The sequence below is a fragment of the Pteropus medius genome, unplaced genomic scaffold, assembly GCF_902729225.1.
Source record: "Pteropus medius unplaced genomic scaffold, Ma_sr-lr_union100, whole genome shotgun sequence".
In the NCBI taxonomy this organism is placed as follows: domain Eukaryota; kingdom Metazoa; phylum Chordata; class Mammalia; order Chiroptera; family Pteropodidae; genus Pteropus; species Pteropus medius.
This window is the reverse complement of record NW_024342474.1, coordinates 10,010,491-10,030,737: the sequence shown is the minus strand read 5'-3', so window position 1 is coordinate 10,030,737 and position 20,247 is coordinate 10,010,491. Positions and strand designations below refer to the sequence as shown.

General features: G+C 35.1%; 1 protein-coding gene across 1 annotated transcript; it reads right to left on the bottom strand.

Annotated features, from left to right (window-relative positions):
- Nucleotides 1-1,388: 1,388 nt before the first annotated feature.
- YEATS4 (YEATS domain containing 4) lies at nt 1,389-18,637 on the bottom strand. The gene is made up of 7 exons (XM_039865975.1): nt 18,342-18,637; nt 15,334-15,453; nt 12,943-13,009; nt 12,748-12,842; nt 9,487-9,579; nt 9,310-9,397; nt 1,389-2,040 (listed from the first exon to the last, which is right to left on the bottom strand). The coding sequence occupies exons 1-7, from the start codon at nt 18,390-18,392 to the stop codon at nt 1,871-1,873; spliced, it is 684 nt and encodes a 227-aa protein (XP_039721909.1). The 5' UTR covers nt 18,393-18,637; the 3' UTR covers nt 1,389-1,870.
- Nucleotides 18,638-20,247: the final 1,610 nt, after the last annotated feature.

Below are 20,247 nucleotides of genomic sequence, written 5' to 3'. Positions count from 1 at the left end.
TATTCATTCATGCATGAAGTCAGACTTAACTCCATGAACTTAAGTTTTATGAACCAATACATTCCTGGGGGCTAATCTGACTAGAATAATGGAAAGATGGATGATCTCCATCTTTCATGATCTCCCATGTCAGGATTCCTCAAGTAGAATGAGACTCTTCTCCATAAGTTTTTCTGATCTACTCCCAGGCCCTATCCTATACTGTAGGCACTGGGAGTAAGAGGTAGAAGCAAGCTGAATGATGCCTGGCACAATTAGAAGTCTTACTCTCCCAACCCTCAGAGGGTCCTGGGCAGAAGCTTCAGACCACAAAGACCTTTGCACAACTTCCATAATGCTTATAAAAGCCACAACTTAAAAAATAAAGCAACAAAGCAAAAAGTAACCAATCCACCATGAGAAAAACTGTCTTAAAGTGCTAGAGTGGTAGTTAGGACTTTACAGAGAATACAGAATCCCTGCATTAGGCATAGGCATGGTTGCCATTTAAAAAAAAAGTTTTTTTATTTTTCAATTATGGTTGACATTCAATATTATATTCATTTCAAGTGTGCAGGATAGTGGGTAGACATTTATATAACTTACAAAGTGACCCTCCCAATAAGTCTTACAGCTCCCTGACACTATATATAGTTATGACATGGACTATATTCTCTAAGCTTTACCTCCCCAGGACTCTTTTACAACTGCCATTTGTACTTAATCCCCTCATCTTTTTCACTCAGCCCCCCAAACTCCCTCCCATCTGGCAACCATCAGTTTGTTCTCTGTATCTGAGTTTGTTTTGTTAGTTCATTTATTTTGTTCTTTAGATTCCACATATAAGTGAAATCATATGGTAGTTGTCTTTCTCTGACTTATTCACTTAGCATAACACCCTCTAGGTTCATCCATGTTGTTGCAGCATGTTTGCCATTTTTAGCAGCTTTGTAACTTATGTTAATGTTACATGTTTTCCAAAATACTTTCCTATCCATTGTTGTCCCTAGGTTGCCAAGATGGTTGAGACATGATCTTAGATTAAGTACTACTGAATGGTCAAATTATAGTAGGTGAGTCCAAAAGTAGAGGGCTCACCATGTGAATCTGAACAGAAGAGGCTGAGGAGAAAAAGGTAGAAAAATTAGGGGTAGTATGTGAAGCTGATATAGAGCGTTTCCTACGTGTTTGGGGGACATGCATGAGGGATTACATTTGTCTACATGAAAACTAACGACACTGTGATAGGCAGAACAACACTTAAGATATGATTTTTGCCATTGAAGAGCTTCTGTATGTTACAATGGGTGCCAATAAGAGAAGTGTAATCACAATAGTATGAAGATACATTAATCGTAATGAGAGCTCTAGGTGCTTGAAAGAGGAAGAAACACATCACCAGGCAGGAACAGCATCAGTAAACTACATGTATTGAGCATTTACTGGGTATTGAGCATATCAGATACAAACAAATCAGAATGAGGCAGGTAAGAACTTAAGAAATTAAATATACACATTATTTTATCACTAATTCCAACTACGAGGGAAATATTTGTGCAAGTTATATTTTATAATGAAATTCTGATGCCCGTCAAAAGGATAAGCTATACATACAATGCAATAAAAAAATTTTAATTGTGCTTATTAACATCACAGAATTACCCTAAAATGGGTTGATAAAATGCCTATACAGCATTCATTCTTATTATACACATATATTTCAATTAAAGACTGTTTGAAAAATACAAATACTTTGACCTCACTGCTGAGAAATCTACGGTCAACAACTATAAATACAGTTCCTCTAAGAAACATCATGGCATTTGCCATCCATTTCTCCTTTAAAGTCCATTTGCAGTTTAGCTTACTAACAAGTTCTCTTCAGAACTGTTTATATCTCTTTTGTCTGATCATCTTCTTCGAGTTTCCTGATTTCATTTTTTAAACAATTTATAGTTTCACGACTTGCTTTTAATCTCTCCTTAAGCTCTGCAATTTCAAAGCTTGTTTTTTTTTTCGCGGCTTCTAATTTTTCTCTGGTTTTCACTTCAAGTTCTGCAACTAAAGAAAACATATACTTTTATTGAATTATTTAATTTTTCTTACATGTCTAAGATATGTCACAGAGTAATAAATAAGGCATTTCCTGAGGTCAATGTTTCCACAATGAAATGTGGACAACCTAGGATATATAACATTAAACACAGGGGTGTGGGTGAGATAGTCTGAACTCCCAAGAGAGGATCTCAGGTGTCTTTTGTAACTAGGATTGAAATTCTGGCCACTAATATTTTAATTCTTAGGTAAAATTTTAAGATTTATTATTCTTGTTTTTCTCCATATACATATTAATTTGGAAATAAGGGGGCATATAATCCAAGAGATATCCAGCAAATAAGATCACTAAACATACAGTGTTCTTAAATATATGTACAGGTAAAACTTACATAAACAGAATCACACTGGTAAAACAAACCCATATCTTTTTTCAAAAAAGATAACAATAACTGTCTAGTTTGAATTCCAGCTCTACCATTAGCTGTGCCAGTTTTAAGCATTTATTATCCCTATGCTCATTTCCCCATTTCTAAAATTAATATTACAGCAAATATCTTATTATTTGTTGAGGAAAATTTAAAGCTAATTTATGTATATAAGTATCTAGAACATTACCTAGTACATAAAAAGTCATATTAATTACTATAATGACAGAAGAACATTAAATGACATTTAAAACATTCTATCTAGCTAGTAATATAACAAATTAACTAAAGAAAATATCACTACTGCAAAAGAGATTACATCTATTTATTCCACTGGAGAGTATAGCATTAGCTTTATTCAACATTTCCATCTTGTGGAGATTTCAGGTAATTGCTGCTGATGACTATTAAAGCATGGTTGTATGTACTTCTGCTAATACAAGATGATCCCTAATCGGAAGTAGCATGGTTTGGTGATGGGAAAAACAAACAAACAAACAAACAAAAAAACTTTGAAATCCGAAAGGCTTTCAACTAATAATACACCCTTATTAGTTGAATTCTATTTCTTAGTTTCCCTCAATTTCATCTTTCTACATGATATGGTTAAAGCTTTATATTTCTCAGAAGATTTATGAGGATTAAGCAAATATTGGCCCTTTGTATCCATAGGTTCTGCATCCACAGATCTAAAATATTGGGGGGAAAAAAACGTTATGTTGTTGCTAATGTGTAATATGCAGTCAGGCCTATGATGACCATATCTGCACTGAACATATACAGACATTTTTGTTATTTCTTAACCAATATAACAACTATTTACACAGCATTTACATTGTATGAGGTATTATGAGTAATCCAGAGATGATTTAAAGTACACGGGAGGATGTGCATAGGTTATGTGCAAATAGTACACCATTTTATATATGGGACTTGAGCATCAGCAGATTATGGTATCCACAGGGTGTCTTAGAACCAATCCCCCACGGATACCAGGGGAAGATAGTATGTATATGTAAAGCATCTAAAACATGCATTGTTTTCCTATTTTGCTCACTGCTGGTCACCTTTTTTCTGTGATACATTTTTTAACAAGTAAATATTTATATTGCCAAAACAACCCATATTTTTCTTTGTAATTTTTCATTGCTTTTATTTGTAAAATTATTTTTACTTTTATAAAAAAGTTTGTAACTTTTGGCCCCCTTCATGGCATTTTGTCTTCTCCCCACCCCCTGGCAACCACCAATCTGTTCTCTGTATCTATAAGTGTGTGTGTGTGTTTACTTTCACATTTAAGTAGAATCATGCAGTATTTGTCTTTCCTTTTCTGACTTATTTAACTTAGCATAATTCCCTCGAGGGCCATCCATGTTGTCACAAACAGAAAAATTTCATTCTTTATGGTCAAACAGTATTCCATTGTATGTATAGATACCATATCTTCTCTATCTAACCAGCAATGGACACTTAGGTTGTATCCCTATCTCAGCTACCGTAAATAATGCTGCAGTGAGCATGGGGGTGCATGTATCTTTCCAAATGATTGTTTTCATTTTCTTCAGATAAATGTCCAGAAGTAGAATTGTTGAATTATATGGTAGTTCTATTTTTAATTTTGTAAGAAACCTCCATACTGTTTTCCGTAGTGGTTGCACCAATTTACAATTCCACCAATAGTGTATGAGGGTTCCCTTTTCTCTACATCCTTGCCAACATCTGTTTGTTGACTTTTTGATAACAGCCATTCTGACAAGTATGAGATGATATCTCACTGTGGTTTTGATTTGCATTTCCCTGATTACTGATGTTGAGCATCTTTTCATGTACCTGTTGGTCAATCTGTATGTCTTCTTTGGAAAAATGTCTATTCAGATCTTGTATGATATTTTTGCTGCGTTATATGAGTTAATTTATAAATTTTTTGATATTAATCTCTTATCAAATATATGATTTGCAAAAACTTTCTCCCAATCAGTAGATTAAAGAGGGGAGGAAAAAACATACTGAGTGAAAGGCACTTTGTTAATTGCTGGGGTACAGAGGTGGGAGATAGACAAGAGAGCAAAATGCAGTACAGTATCATGAGATAATTACAGGGAGCCATGAGAACAGACTGGATTCATACCAAGAGGAAAGGGTATGTGTGTATCAAGGAAGGCTTCTTGGCAGTAGTAAAAGCTGAACTTAATTTTAAAGAATGAGAAAGGAATTAGGTAGATGAAGACATAGCAGGCCCCAGAAATAGCACATGTACATTTGGGAAACAACAGAGTCCTATAAGACTGTAACAGTTTTAAATCTAGTCAGGAAGAACTGATTTAATTCATTTGTTAGGACAGCATTTACTGTAGATACAGATTCTTATTGTTTGATTTACATTTTTTCATCTTTTCTTATGGCTGAGTAGTATTCCACTGTATATATGTACCACATCTTCATTATTCAATCATCTATTGAAGGACACTTCAGTTGTTTCCATGTCTTGGCCACTGAAAATAATGCTGCAACGAACACAGGGGTATATCTATCTTTACGAATAAATGTTTTCAAATTTTTGTGTAGATACCCAGAAGAGGGATTGCTGGGTCATATGGTAACTATTTTTAAGTTTTTGAGGAACTGCCATACTGTCTTCCATAGTGGCTGTACCAATTTATATTCCCACCAGCTGTAAATGAAGTGTCCTTTTTCTCCACAACCTCTCCAACACTTGCTATTACTTGTCTTGTAGATACACTTTATTTTTGACAAATCGTAAGACTGCAAAGGGCACAATATATTTGGAAGAAGACCTTGGTTAATTAACAATGAGATCCTGGGGGAAAACATTTTAAAACTCTTTTTAGCTTGTTTCAGTTTTCTGCTTTCTATATATTAAATGCTTATATAAAAAGAAACATTTGTTTTAAACTTCCAAATGAAGCCTCAACTTAGCGTAAATCAATCCAAAAAAGAATAATTATTTTTGCAGAGCTGGTTTGAAGCACAGACCACAAGGCTTTTACACAGAGAACAGTTTATTGGGTAAGAGTATGGACTCTGGGTTTAAATCCTGGCTCTGATTTGAGGCAAGCTATTAACTCTATGCTCAAGGATCTTTAGTTACAAAATGGGGTTAATAGTACTACTTTCCTCCTATGGTTATTATGGTATTCGATAAGTTAAGAAATGTAAAGTGCTTGTCTAGTACACAGGAAGCTCTCATTAAGTATTCACTACCATTTTAATTATTCTTTATAGAAGCAATTATTACTATTTAAAGCTAGATCATTAGTGCTTAAGTAAATTTCCAGTAAAATTGGGTTTACAAGCACAAATATGTTTATAAACTTTTAATATGATTCATAATGAGCAACCTCTATCCTGAATATTACACTATCTAAAAATATTACTAAGTTTTAGAGCCTAAGTTCCAAGGACTGCCTGGGACGTAGTCCTGGTTCTATCACTAATTAGATACGTTAACGCAGGCAAGTTACTTAACCTCCTTGTGTCTCAGTTTCCTTTTCTAAATGAGAATACAAAGTGTACCACATCCTTACTAGTACAATTACTAACGATTCCTTTTGCTAATTTAATACAAATTTGGCCACCCATTATTGTTTGGTTTGCATTTTTAAAGTTACTAGCAGGGCCAAATGTTTCCCCATTTTATTTACCAGTGATCTCTTCTTTCACTTGTCTATGTCTTTTGTCCATTTATCAATTAAAGTTTAAAATTTTTTTCTATTTAATTTGTCCATTTTAGGGTTTTTAAGATATTAATCCTTTGCCATATTTTCTGGATATTTTTCTTTTTTGCCCTTTTGAAATGTAGAAGTTAAATATTTTTTACAAAATCAGGTTTGTCTTTCTTTTAATGTAATTTCTTCTAACATCTCAAATTTAAAAAGTCTTCCCTAGCCAGGACAATCATATCTCTAAATTTTTTTAACAGGCTGATTGATTTAAAAAACACATTTAACTATAATTAACTGGAATTTGTTTTGGTAAATACTATGAAGCAATGATCTAAATAAAATTTTCCTCTCAAAAGTTTCTTAACTGTGCCAGTACCTCTTTTGGAATTATCTTTTTTTCCTGATTAGATATTGCTAAGAGGTAAACCAAAGATAATATAAAACACGTAATTTACTGATAAAAACTTCCCAAGGTTATACAGCTCCATATATAAGCTTTAATACATAAAAATAATTTATAGGAAAGACTTTTTATTAAATACATTATACATAAGTGAATTATTAGTTAAATAGTTTTGTTGAAAACACAAAAATGTGGTCACTTGAATTTTAAAAGAGAAGTTTCTTCTCTGAATTGGGCGCATTTTATGGTATGGGAGAAAGAAAATCTATGGAGAGGAAACGACCAATAACAAAATAACATATAAGTACTTTTTTACCTTTTCAAAGTGATCATATATATATCTGTTTTATATTCATAACAAAGTGGGCTGGTAAATCTTTTTGCAGATATAGAAAATGAAGCATGAAAATTCTAAAACACTATGATTTTAAATTTTAAATGACTACCAAGTGGCAAAATTATGAGTATTCACATACTTTAACTTAGTCATGCGTTTCATAAAAATACAAAAAAAAAAAAATTACTATAACCAATAATGGTTAAATAGCAATTTCCTTGCCCCTGCATTTACTGGCTTTCAGCCAACAAATCTACTAGTTTATTTCCTCCTGACAACACTACCCTCTAGACCCCATATTCTGCTTCTGCTACCACACTACAAGTTCCAAGACACAGGTGTCTATAGTGCCTGTCTCCAATTTCTCTCATTTCATTCTCTGTTGATCCATTTCAACTATTTTCTGCCCGTACTATTTTCCTTCAACTCCTCCTGTAAAAGTCATCAAGGACCACTACCTTGCTATAGCCCATTTTTTGGCCCTCATCTAACTTGTCCTATCAGCAGAACTGGATATGGTTAATGACTTTCTTGATACACTTTCTGCACTTGGCTTTAGGATATTATAGGCATCTATTTTTTTCTTCCTCCAGATTCACTGTTTCTTCTTAATTTCCTTTGAGGGTGATCGCCTTAATCTCTAAGTGTTGCAGTACTCACAGCTCAGTCCTTGGACCTCCTTTCTATCTTTATTCACTCCTTTGATGATACCACTGGGTCTCACAATTTAAATCCATCTATATATTAACTTCCAAATTTTTATCTTCAGCCTATATCTCTCCTTGAATATCAGACTTTGGGGTGCAATTCCCTTCTCAACATCACCACTTAGATGTCTGACAGGCATCCCACATCCAACATATCCAAAATTGTATTCCTAATCTTTCCCCCAAAGCCTGCTGCTCCCAGACTTCCCCATCTCTATAAAAAGCAATGACAAGTTTTTGGTTCCTTGGGCCCTACACCTTAAGAATCATTCTTTATTCATCTCCTTCTCTCACATCTTATTATTCAAACCATCAGCAAATTCTACTGAGCCTATCTTCAAAATAGATTCAGAATCTGACCCCTTCACACCACCTCATTGCTGTCACTCTGGTACCACCCACTATTCTATCATATCTAGATTACTGGAATAGCCTCTGCTTCTTCCCTTTCTGCTTTACAGTCTATTCTCAAAACACAGCCAGGGTGACTGAACTTTTTAATACGTTAGTCATACACTTTGACTCTTCTGCTCAAAACCCACACAACTTCATGTCCTTCAGTTTAATAATTTAAAGTTCTCATGGTTATGCATAAGTTCTTATATGATCTGGTACCCTATTAACTTCTCTGCTTATCTCCCATTCTTTGTTCCCTTTTTCACTCTAGTCAAAATGGTTTCCTTGCTGTTCCTCAGATATGCCAGGCATACTCTTACCTCAGGGCTTTTGCCCTTGCTGCTCCTGCTACACATAACATTCTTCCCTCAGACAGCCCCAAGGCTCACTTCCTTATTCTTTTAGTTATTCGCTCAAATGCCACAATCTCAGGAAGCATTCTCTGACTTGAAATTTAAAACTCTAACCATCTCCTTCCACCAAAGGTGTTACCTGCCTTGCTTTATTTTTCTCCATATGACCCAATCATTACTTTATACTTTATTATTCTGTTTATTTAAAATCTGTCTTCCTCCCACTAGAACGTAAGCTCCATGAAGGCAAGGCTTTTTGTCTGGTTTGGGCTCTCAGAACCTAGAACAATGCCTGGCATATAACTAGTGCTCAATATATACTGTAGGCAAATGAATAAAAGATCAAAGGAAAAACTGAATGGTAATATAAATGTTAACACAGGGATGGCAAATAGATTTCATCTTGAGTACCAAGTACAAATGATGGCAGTAGCTGTATGGAGTGACGTGTAGGCTATTCTGAGATCAGGTCAGCTTAGAGGGAAAATATACCATGACTAATCATCAATGTGGCATTCTAGTATTCTCCACCTTAGCATTAATCTGAAACTACGTAAAATGACATAGGTTTTAAAAAAAGATAAACTAGTTCACAGTACACAAAAGTATAATTATGTTCTGCAAGGTTCTTCACACAGATTTTGTTAGCAAAGATTAGCAAACCGAGTGACAGGTTAAGCAAGATTAATGAAAAGCTATGCTTAAATGTAATTAGGGAATAAAAGACAAACAGTATGTCAGAGACTGTGAGAGGCTGTCTTTTACCTTTTTGAAAGTAGGCCTACTTTGGGAACAATGTGAAATAGCCTTCTTACATGTTCTGTAGTAATACATATCTTGTTTTTTAGCTCTTGACAAATTTACATATATACAGTGTTAGAAAAAAAAAGTAATAGTTACTAAGCATACAATCCTTTCACCATTACAGAACATATTATTTTTCAGAATTATGAACTCATTGCACTTACATTCTGTTTCATGCTTATAGGCTCCTAACGTTAGCTGACGAGACGTTGTGAGTAACTGTTGCATCATTGCTGTTGGGTCTTGAAATATCTAATGGGATAGAATGAAAGAAAGCCTAATAACTTCAAAGTTCTACAATTTAAAATGCTTTTAAAACTCTCATTCTAAAATCTTCTTACCATTTCATCATAGAACTCTGAAACCACTGTCTTTTTTCCCAGCATCGCATTGGTATCTGATTGAAACAACTTTAATAAATGATACAATGTTACCTGTGAAATAAAAACAGACATGGCATCTGTGCAATGGTTACCATCATCACTGTGAGACACTGTCACTTCTGTAACTGAATTAAAGACTAGAATCAGTAAACATATCAAATTCGGGATCTTTTCTCAACTACAACTTACTGTGGCAAATCATCCAAATTCTGTACTTTTTTTTCCTGTTAGGTGTTACCATCCATCCACATCTACTGAACATGAATGTTTTGAAGAAGGTTAAGTAAAAATCTATTACAAAGCATCTCTAGAGAGTGACTATATATAAAAATAACATAAGATATACCTATGGAACTTAAACTGGGAAATCGCTAAGACATAAATTCTTTTACTTATATAAGCGAAATTAGATCAGTTGTGACAGTTATTCTGTGAAGTTTAAAGTTTACAAATTTACTGTGGGGGGGGAAGATTTGATACTTTCAAAAGTAATGACTAATACTATAATGCTCAGTGTGGGAAAAATAATTTCTTTGGTGATCTATAAGATTATTACATAAGTAGCAAACAAAAACTCAGCGATAATTCACTTTGTCAAGAGCAACGTATCTTCAAAATACTTAAAAACAGGTGTAGTAAGACATCAAAAGAAAAGTCTTGCAGCACAATGTGCGATTACTTGAGCAAAATAAAATCCAGCTGACAAAACATCAGAGTTCATGCTGAAGTTGTAGAAACCGATTCAGAAGCTTCAAAATTTTTTCCAAAATGTAGCTAAAATCATTATAAGGAGCATGCATCAATCACATACCATATTTAAAGCAGATAATTTGACAAATATCTGGAATAGACTGAAAGCAGATGAAACTATGTGAATGGATAGACCATAACAGGGAAATCTAAAACCTGAAAATGTTAGGAGAACTGCATCAGAGGTGGGGGCCAGTGTTCCCAGTGGAGCTCCAGAGAGGTTTCAAGCTCAAAGCTGGCAAGTGTAGAAATCAAGAATGCTATAGGGTAGCTGGGCCTGTAAACCTTCCTTTCTTTTCCCTTCACTCACAGACAAGAGAGCATATCCTCCTGTGGAACCTAGAATTTTTTACCCAAACAATCAAGTATGAAGTAAAAATACAGATATTTTCAGATAGCAAGAACTCTGAAAGTTTATTTCTTGGGCAACCTTTCCTAAGAAATTCCTCTAGCAAAATGTAAAAAAAAAAAATTGGAAAGATAAGAAAAAGGGTTATCTGTCATCATTAGGAGTAGACAGGCACTATCTAAAATAGAAAAATTCAAACTTAGGTATTTAAATATATGAAATGCACGGGAGTAATTTCTAGAGGAACTGAAAACAGTAACTGTGGTTTTCCTGGGGAAAGGGCCAGAGATGAGAGAAAAGATGTTATAGATTAAACTGTGTCCCCCACGCCCAAAAGATATGAAGTCCTAACCCTCAGTACCTGTGAATATGACCTTACTTGGAAAGAGGGTCTTTGCAGATGTAATCAAGTTAAGATGAAGTCTTTAGTGTAGGCCCTAATCCAATTTGACTAGAGTCCTCATAAGAAGAGATAGAGAGATAGGGAGAGAAGGGAATGTGACAAAAAAGACAGACAATGAAGTTACGCTGGCACAAGCCAAGGAATGCCTAGGGCTACCAGGAACTAGAAGAGGCAAGAAAGGATCCTCCTCTAGAAACTCTGGAGAGACCATGGCCAACACCTTGTTTTTGGACTTCTAGATTCCAGAAATGTAAGAATAAATTTGTTGTCTTTAGCCACTCAGTTTGCGGTATTTTGTTATAGCAATGCTAGAAAACTAATACAAAAGACTTGTACTTCTCATTTTTAAAAACTATTTTAACCATGTGCATGTCTGACTTTTATAATTTAAAACTACATCAGAAAACTGTCCTGCCCTAAATTTATTATTTAGACTCCCAGAGGCATTCATGTAGATACAGGTAATCAAAAATTTCAAGACAGGTGTCTTCAATTTTGAGCGGTTTGAAGATTCTTAGAGCAACAAAAATGCCTATACTTGCCACAGAGATATTTCTAGGCATAAAACCCAATTTTAGCATTTTGCTTTTAGAAACAACCATTCCTGTCACAATGGCTTGACCTATAAAAGGTTACTGGATAACAAAAGTAAATCACAAATTACCTGTGCCTTTTATATTTTAAATAAATCTTCATGACACTTATTTTCTACAAGAGCCAATTACTGAAAAAGTATAATGGTTTTATTATACAAAAGAACACTACAACAGCTTTAAGGGAATAAAATTCAGGCCTATGTAGATCTATAAAGAAACCTATTCAATAATTTAATAACATTACTTTCCTTTTCCAAGAGTGGACTTTGAGAGCTGTCTCATAATGATATAAAGATTTCTTTCAGAAAAGTATTTTCCAACTGGGAGGGGTTGGGGGATGACAGATGAGAAGACAGACAGATAAGGCCACATATTCTCAAAAATGAATTCAAAGCAATCTTAAAGTTAAAAAAAAAAGCTTCTGCTCTAGTAACATTACTGACTTCTCCTTCTCCCTCTCTCTCAATTATCTGCTGAATTCTGTGCTCTATTTTCCCTAATAGACTATTTCCATTAAGGGTAGGAGCAATGTTTCATCTTTGTACTAAAATATCTGAAAAATATCTTGCCAATAATAGATATTTAATAATTTCTTGCCAAACAGAATATAATGTAAGGGTATGCTAGAAGGACAATAAAAAATGGTAAGAGATCTAGAAACCTTATCACATGGAAAATGTTTAAATGAGCTATAGATGTTTATTCAAGAGAATAATGTCACATTTGATAGTAATTAAGAAAATTAATGTATGAATAGTTATCAATAAAAAGTTCAAGGAAGCTTAAAATAGAGCATTCTTAAAACTAGAACTACCCCAACCTGAACAGGGTATTTCATTTAATAAGTCTCTCTCTATACTGAAGATAGCAAGTCCAAATGAAATTCTTATTTGAGAGATGGCCTAAAGAAATTCCTACCTATGCAGAATATGGCCTATATTGAAAAATAAAAGTTGAGAAAACACTTCATTAAAAATGAAAAATCTTAACTCATGCCATAAGCTTATATAAAATATATTTGAATAAAAATGTTAATATATGAAGAGCTCTTCATTAACTATTGTTACATTTTCACAACTAAAAAATTCTACTTTATATTTGCAAAGATAACCATTACTCACAGGTCTTTCATTAGGATCAATGAAGAATATTTTGATGATTATTTCGAATTCACCCCATCCTGTTTCAGTAATTTCATATGGAGGCTTAGTAACAACTGAAGAGACAAAGAAATAAAACAATTATAATTGTAAATTACTGATAGTTTACTAACTCTTTTTAAATTTGTAAATTAGAATAAAAAAACTGTACTGTACCTCTCAAAGGATTGCCATAGCTTTCATGTAATTTAAACTGGATTTTCTTCACATATGCTGACATATCCTAAAATACAAAGGAATTAATTAGTTCTTTCATCTACATAAAAACTAGGAGGGAACTACGCTGAGCACATGTAACTAATTTTATAAAATATACTTCCCCTTAAATATGGAATCCAATTTTCTTCTTTTTTCTTAAAAAATTAATTAATTAATTTTTTATGGTAACATTGGTTAATGAAATCCAGTAAGTTTCAGTTGTACATTTTAACAGAATCTAATTTTCTAAAAACCATGAGTTATACTGAGATTTATTTTAAACAAGGAAGCCTGTGCTGAATTCCTTCATAATTCACAATATATAGGAATATACAAATCAGTTCACTTATTTTGCAAATCCTGTTTATATTTATACCTATAGACTACTCTAAATCAATTTTGATTTTTCCACAAAAATAACTATATAAATATATAGAAATAACTGTATAAACCAAAGCAAATCTAAGAACTAAGCAACTTCAAAGAACAAAATTATATAAAGCTAAGGTCAACTAAACTAAGTAACCTAGAACTGTTGGATATAAAATTCCTTTTCTTATTTTGAAGCATAGGAGCATAGTCATTCATTCTGGCACGTAAAATGGATTCCCCTAGTGAAGGTGGCTTTTTCAAAAATAATTCATTCTAGAAAAATAGTAAAATGCAAAACCATTAAGTTGCACTCAATAGTAATGTTCATTAATCTTTTTTATTTGCTTTTAGGAATTTTTTACATGCTTACTATCTATATATATTTCTAAATTGGAATTATATATAATGATATATTAATATCTGCTTTTATCACTTAGTATTATATTGTGAACATTTTTTCTGAGGCAGATTTCCTTAAGCATCTTTGCAGACTCTTTAGGAAATACTTTTATTCATTTCTTTCTGAAAACATGAGTGACTACCAATATTGGGTAGCAGATACCATCATAGTAAATAGCATCTTTTAGGATATTCTCAGGATCTCGCTGTGGAGTGGAGTGGGGGGGACAGAAAAATCAGCATTTCAGTGTAATCTGTGTTGTGAGAGCATGAGGTACAAGATCATAGGAAGGGCACTTAACAAACAGTCTTTGGAGATCAAGGAAGTAGTTCTAAAGAAAATATACTTGAACTAAGATCTAAGGGAACAATAAGAATAGAGTAGGTGGAGAGGAATGAATGAAGAGGTTTAATTTCCTTGGGGAATTTGAGAGTAATTTAATATTAGTAGAATGTAGGGTATAAGGAAATGATGAGGCAAACACAAATAAGGTATAATGCTGAAGAGACAGTAGAGGGAAAGATTATGGCATACTTTCTAAAATATGATTGTTTTAACTTTATCATGAGGGCAATAGGTAGTCACTGAAGGATTTTTTTAAAAATAAGTTTTGAGATATTCACATACCACACAATTCATCCATTTAAAGTGTACCATCCAATGGTTTTTAGTATATTCACAGTTGTACGTCCATCACCATAATTAATTTTAGAACATTTTTATCGCACAAAAAGAAACCCCAGATCCTTAGCACTCACTCCTAAATCCCTCTTCCTCCCACCCAACGGCAACCACTAATCTGTGTCTATAGATTTGCCTATTCTGGACATTTATAAAAATAGACTCATACAATATGTGGCCTTTTGTGTCGGGCTTCCTTCTCTTACCATGTTTCTAAATTCCTCCATGGGTAGTAGCATGTATCAATACTTTATTTCTTTTTATTGCCTAAGAATATTCCATTGTATGGATATACCACATTTTATTTATTCATTTAGTGGTTAAGAGACTTTTGGGTTGTTTCCATTTTCTGGCTATTATAAATAATGCCACTATGAACATTCGTATAGAACTTTTTGTGTGGGCTTTGAAAGGTTTAAATAGAGGAATAGTTTATTCATTCAATAAATATCTGTTGAACACCTATTATGTACTGGCTTCATTCCAAGTATTACAGATTCAGCAACAAAACAAAATTTACCAGCAGCCAAACTGTATAGCAGTTTTGCCTTTCGTCTTCTCTGGTGGTCTTATTACCAAATTATAACTTAAAAATTAACTTCTATTCCTGAAACATGATTAAATACTAGGCTAACTTAAGACATGGTGATTAGAATACATGTTGTGTTTATAGCATAGTTGTTACTAACTTAATTTTAATAGGAAACATTTTTGGAAATTGATTTCTACTGAACAATTACATGAAGATGACAGCTCTTTACTCTTTTGACTTTATCAGTAACATTTCTAAAAAGGACCAATTTTATAATCAGAAAGTCACTATAAAATATTACAATTTATCCTTAAGCAAAACAAACTGTACCTTCAAAAAAGTTATCAGAAAAAGCAGTGCCTACCTCATTTCTATATGGTTTTACGTATACTGTCCACTGATGGGTATGCCCATCCTCTTCTCTCTTCTTTCCAAAATATCGAGCAACATTACCATAAACTATTGGTTTAACGATAGTAACTCCCTAAATGAAAAATAATTTAAACACTAATTAATATTTATTTGGGTAATGACACACCAAACAGAATAAAAGCTCTGAAAGCTTGTTTTAAGAAACAGCAGGCAATCTAACAACCTTGAGTTTGTTTATAACAGTAATTTCTCTCAAAAAAATTTTAGACAATTATCCTCATTTCATATCAATACAAATAACACCAAATTACAATGTTCTCACTTTGAAATGCCTCTTTAAAACATGTAAAGTACTTTGAGAGTTTTTCTGAAAAGAAACACAAAAGGCTCTTTATTTACAAACTTTAAAATGAGGTTCTGGAATGAAGAACCAACTTCCACTGCCATTACCTGATAGCAATGTCCTTATTTATCAGCTCGTGGCAGTATTTTCCAAAGCACAGTACAAATATTAAAGGCAGTTTGGGAGAGGATTTTAGGTAGAATAAGAGCAAACATTTTTCACTTTATTATTTACGTGTTTAATCAGTATTAGAAAAACCACAACTATAGCAATTCAAACACACAATTTCAAAAACATTAATGCTTAGGAATGGGGTTTTAAAAATTGATCTAAATAAAAATGTTAAATATTACAGTTGGATTCGGATAATGATGAAGTGGCACTTGGATGACTGATGCTTGTTTGACACTGGCCAATGGCATGGCATGTTTGCTACATTTGTGCTCAGTTCTGAAATGGATATGTTTCTCATCACATCCAGTAAGTGTAAAGGCAGTGAGTGTTAACAGATTATGGAAAAAAGAAAAAAAATTCAAGTGAAGACAAAATACTGAATGTCGCACATAAATTTGAGACCAATTATTCAATACTAAGAATGTATCTGAAAGTCAAAGAGCAAGATATACCACATGTGAAAAGTGCTGTAGCAATGTTATCGTCAATAAAAAAATGAGGAAAAGCAGTGAACAAATGGAAAAACTTGTTTGGATAACTAATAAATCCAATACCTATCACCCTAAAGTTAGTTTAGAAGAAGGCAGTTTGCATGAGAACTTAATCACAGAGTCTGACACTTTTGTGGCAACCACAGATGGGAACTTAGGTTCAAGGCCTGAGTGAATGAGGACAAAGAGTGCTGACTAACAGGTGAGTGGATAATAGATCCTGTTGCTGCTGCTACATGTTGGTAGGAAGTTAGAGCTCCTCAATGATAAAAAAAAGGGGCTCATGTGTCAATAGTCTTTCTACCTGGATGAAATTTACCTAAATTGGAAACAGATGCCTATAAGACAGCATAACAATCAGTATGGAGAAGAAATAAGTCCCTAATTTTAAAGCTTTACATGACTCACACCCCTTTTTGGTGGAAAAGCATTTGAGGACTACAGGCCTGATCTCCACAAATCACTGGACTTAAATTTACAAACTTTTAGAACCTAACACGATTACAAGTATAGAAAGTCCTGTAGGTCTCCTCTAAAATCTGCTTTAACCCTTTGTTTGGAAGTACTTTCCTATCAGTCCAAAACCTTGCCCAAAAACCTATGCAAAATATATATGTTTACGAAGCTTCTAGTACTATGAATTTTACTTGGCATCTTCCCCCTTAAATTTCAGCAGGTTTTGAAATTTTTGAAAAACTCCCACTTTACATATGATCTTAAAGCACTGTGTATGACAGTTGTAAAACACGGTATAATTAAAATCATGTGAAAACAATATGATATACATAGGACTCTTTAAAAAAAAACCTATATTAACTAGATTGGTGCAAAAACAAGTGATTTAAAAAAATTTCCTGAGATAAAAAGGGGTGAAAATAGATGTTATTTCGGGAACCAGCTGGTCCTGCCTTAAAAATTAACGGGCTAGGAAACGTAAGAAAGTGGGAGGGAAATTTCGAACGTTATGGTAGGCTCTATGATAACTTTAAAAGCTAACATTTATGTTCTCTATGTGCCAGGCAATGTTCTCTGCATGCCTTGATTAATGTCTTAGTCTTAATTTTGGAAACATCATGAATTTGTGAAGAGGAATTTACCTCTTAATTGGCCAACATTTCTAATTAGCTCTCTTCTGCTTCTGTAAACATGCCTGTTGTAAGGCCAGAGATCTCAAGGTCAACTGAGAACTCATCCTCCACTAAAGATGTATTGCTTTGGTGCTTGTTACAAAAGATGTATTACTTAACGCTTGTTAGAAAGTTCTATGATTTCTAACTGCCTGTAGCAACTTCAGAGGTCTGTAAATCAGCCCATGCCAACTTTAACAACCTGAGTATAAAAACAAAATTGCCTTTAAGTTCGAGGCCCAGATTTTCAGAGCACTAGCTCTTCTGGGATCGCTGGCGAAATGAAATTGAGTTATTCTAAACCTCCGGGTGCTGCGTGATTTCTCGCTGGTCTGAGTTTTTGCAACTTTTCTGCAACATTTGGGCCAGTTTTCTGACCTTTTCTATCCCCCATTTCTTCAGTTATCGCACTTGTAAACACTGTGGGTAATACTGTCTTTGTAAAGTTGCTGTAAGGACTGAATCAGAGAACTGGATAAAGCTTTTGGCCACTATGCTTGGCACACAGTAAACGTGCTACTGCTATTATCCTCACAATCAGGACGGTGGCAGCTTACCAGTGACCCGAGCTGGCAGCATCAAGCCCTTGGAGCGGCTTCTTTCCTTATTCTGCTTTCCCTAAGCCACCACTATGTTTACTTTTTTGGGCGGAGATGAAAGGGACGTGGTGACACTGTGAAGTTGGGGCCCAACGAAACACTGGTTTTTCCACAAGGGCTTTGACTCGCTCTCTTCCTTAGATGCCACGGTTCAAGCCCGAGGCAAGCAGTCGCGAGACGGAAACAGCGCATCCTCCCCACGCAGCGTAGGGAGGAGCCGGGGCAGAGAGCCACTCCCGGATAGGAGGCGCGGCCCGAGCACTGACCTTCACTCTCCCGCCGGAGTCAGGCCCAAATTCGGCCATTCTCTTGAACATATTGTCCTACGGAAGAAGCCGCCGCCGCCAAGGAAAGAGACCGAGGCCGGCGGGGTCGCCGCTCCGCTTATAGGCCCCGCTCCTCCTGCACGGGCCTCGGCGGAGGGTTTCTGGCCGAGGGAGAGCGACTCACTGGCGCGCGGGGAGACGAGGAACCGCCGACTATTCGCCGAGCGCGGCGTCCCAGACGTCCATTCACCCCGTGCGGGTGGAGAACCGGGCGCGAGGGATGGCGGCGACGCCGCGCGCAGGCGCAACGAGCGCGCGCTCGCACTGCGCATGCGCCGGGGCGCTGCTCTGTGGCCGGGCCCGGGCTGGCGGGGCCGGGCCTGGGTCGCCAGGCGACGCTGCGATGCGAGATTCTCTAGTTCGCGTGTCACCACTCTAGACACCTTAACTCTGTAATGACCGAGAAATGGCTTTTGGAGCTAATATCTTGTCATTGGCAAAGCATTCCATTTCTGAAATTAAGTTCGTGAAATCTACTTACGCGCACAACTTTTCGTTGTCTTCAGCTGGACCTCAGTGCTTGAACCGCTTATTTCTTATTTATCCCTTTCTTCCTACTCTTCCTTTTCTACTTAGTTTGGCATTCAGGTGAATAACTGGACACAAATCTCCTCTCCACCATTGCCCTTCTGTGGTTCTACCTGCTGTGCAGATTTACTGCAGGACCGAATTAATGGTCTTCAATTTAATTCAAGACTTAGGTGCTGGCTAGGAGTTCTATTTAAAACTAGATTTTCAACTTTTCCTTAGTTTTCTCAAATCTCCAACTATGACACCAACCCTCTCATTCTTATTAGAGAAATCTAATAATCCCCGTGAAACTGGACCCAACTGGATCATTCTTCAGCCAAGTACACGTAGTCAAATCCACATAGGCCCTCAAAACTTCAAATAATTTTTTACTTTCCTGCTCCAAAATTTAAATAGATAACCAAGGATTACCAAATAACAAATGCTTTTAATATCAAAAATATAATCTAGGATAAACAAACAAAATAGTAGATTAGAGGAAACAGATAAACTAACAAAAAACAAGCCCAAATTATTATTATTACTATATTGACATAAAATAAGATCGTAAATGTGATACAAAACAAAAAAAGGAACATTAAGAGAACAAAGTTCTGTGGAAATTAAAAATATATCAGAAATGAAAACCTCAATAAAAGGATTGAACAATATTATCAAAGAAATCTCCCAGAAAGTAGAGCAAAAGACAGTGATAAGAACATCTGTATTAGCTAGGTCTGCCGTAACAAAATACCACAGGCTGAGTGGCTTAAATGACAGAAATTTATTTTTTTCACAGTTGTAGAGGCTAGAAGTCCAAGATGAAGGTGTTGTCAGGTTTGGTTTCTTCTGAGGCCTCTTTCTTGGGCAGCAGATGATTGCCTTCTCACTTCATTCTCACATGGCCTTTTCTCTGTGTGCACTCATCCCTGGTGTCTCTTCCTCTTTTTACAAGAACTCCAGTCCTATTGGATTAGGACCCCACCCCTACAACATCATTTACTCTAAATTACCTCTTTGAAGGGCTTCAGCAAATAAATTTTGCAGGGACACAAGTCAGTCCATAACTACATCAGAGGACTAGTCTAAAAATTCCGGAGTGAACAACAACAACAAAAATAGAAGGAAAGAAATCATCAATAAATGATTCAAGTAAGTTTTCCAGTACTTAAGGATGTTAGCTTCCAAACTGGAAGATCCTACCAAGCACCCAGAACAAAGAAGACAGATCCATATCAAAGCCCATCCTCGCTTTCACAACATTGGAGATAAAGAGATGATCTCACATATTTCCAAGTTATAAAGACTTAAATCTCAGAATGGCTTCAGATTGCTC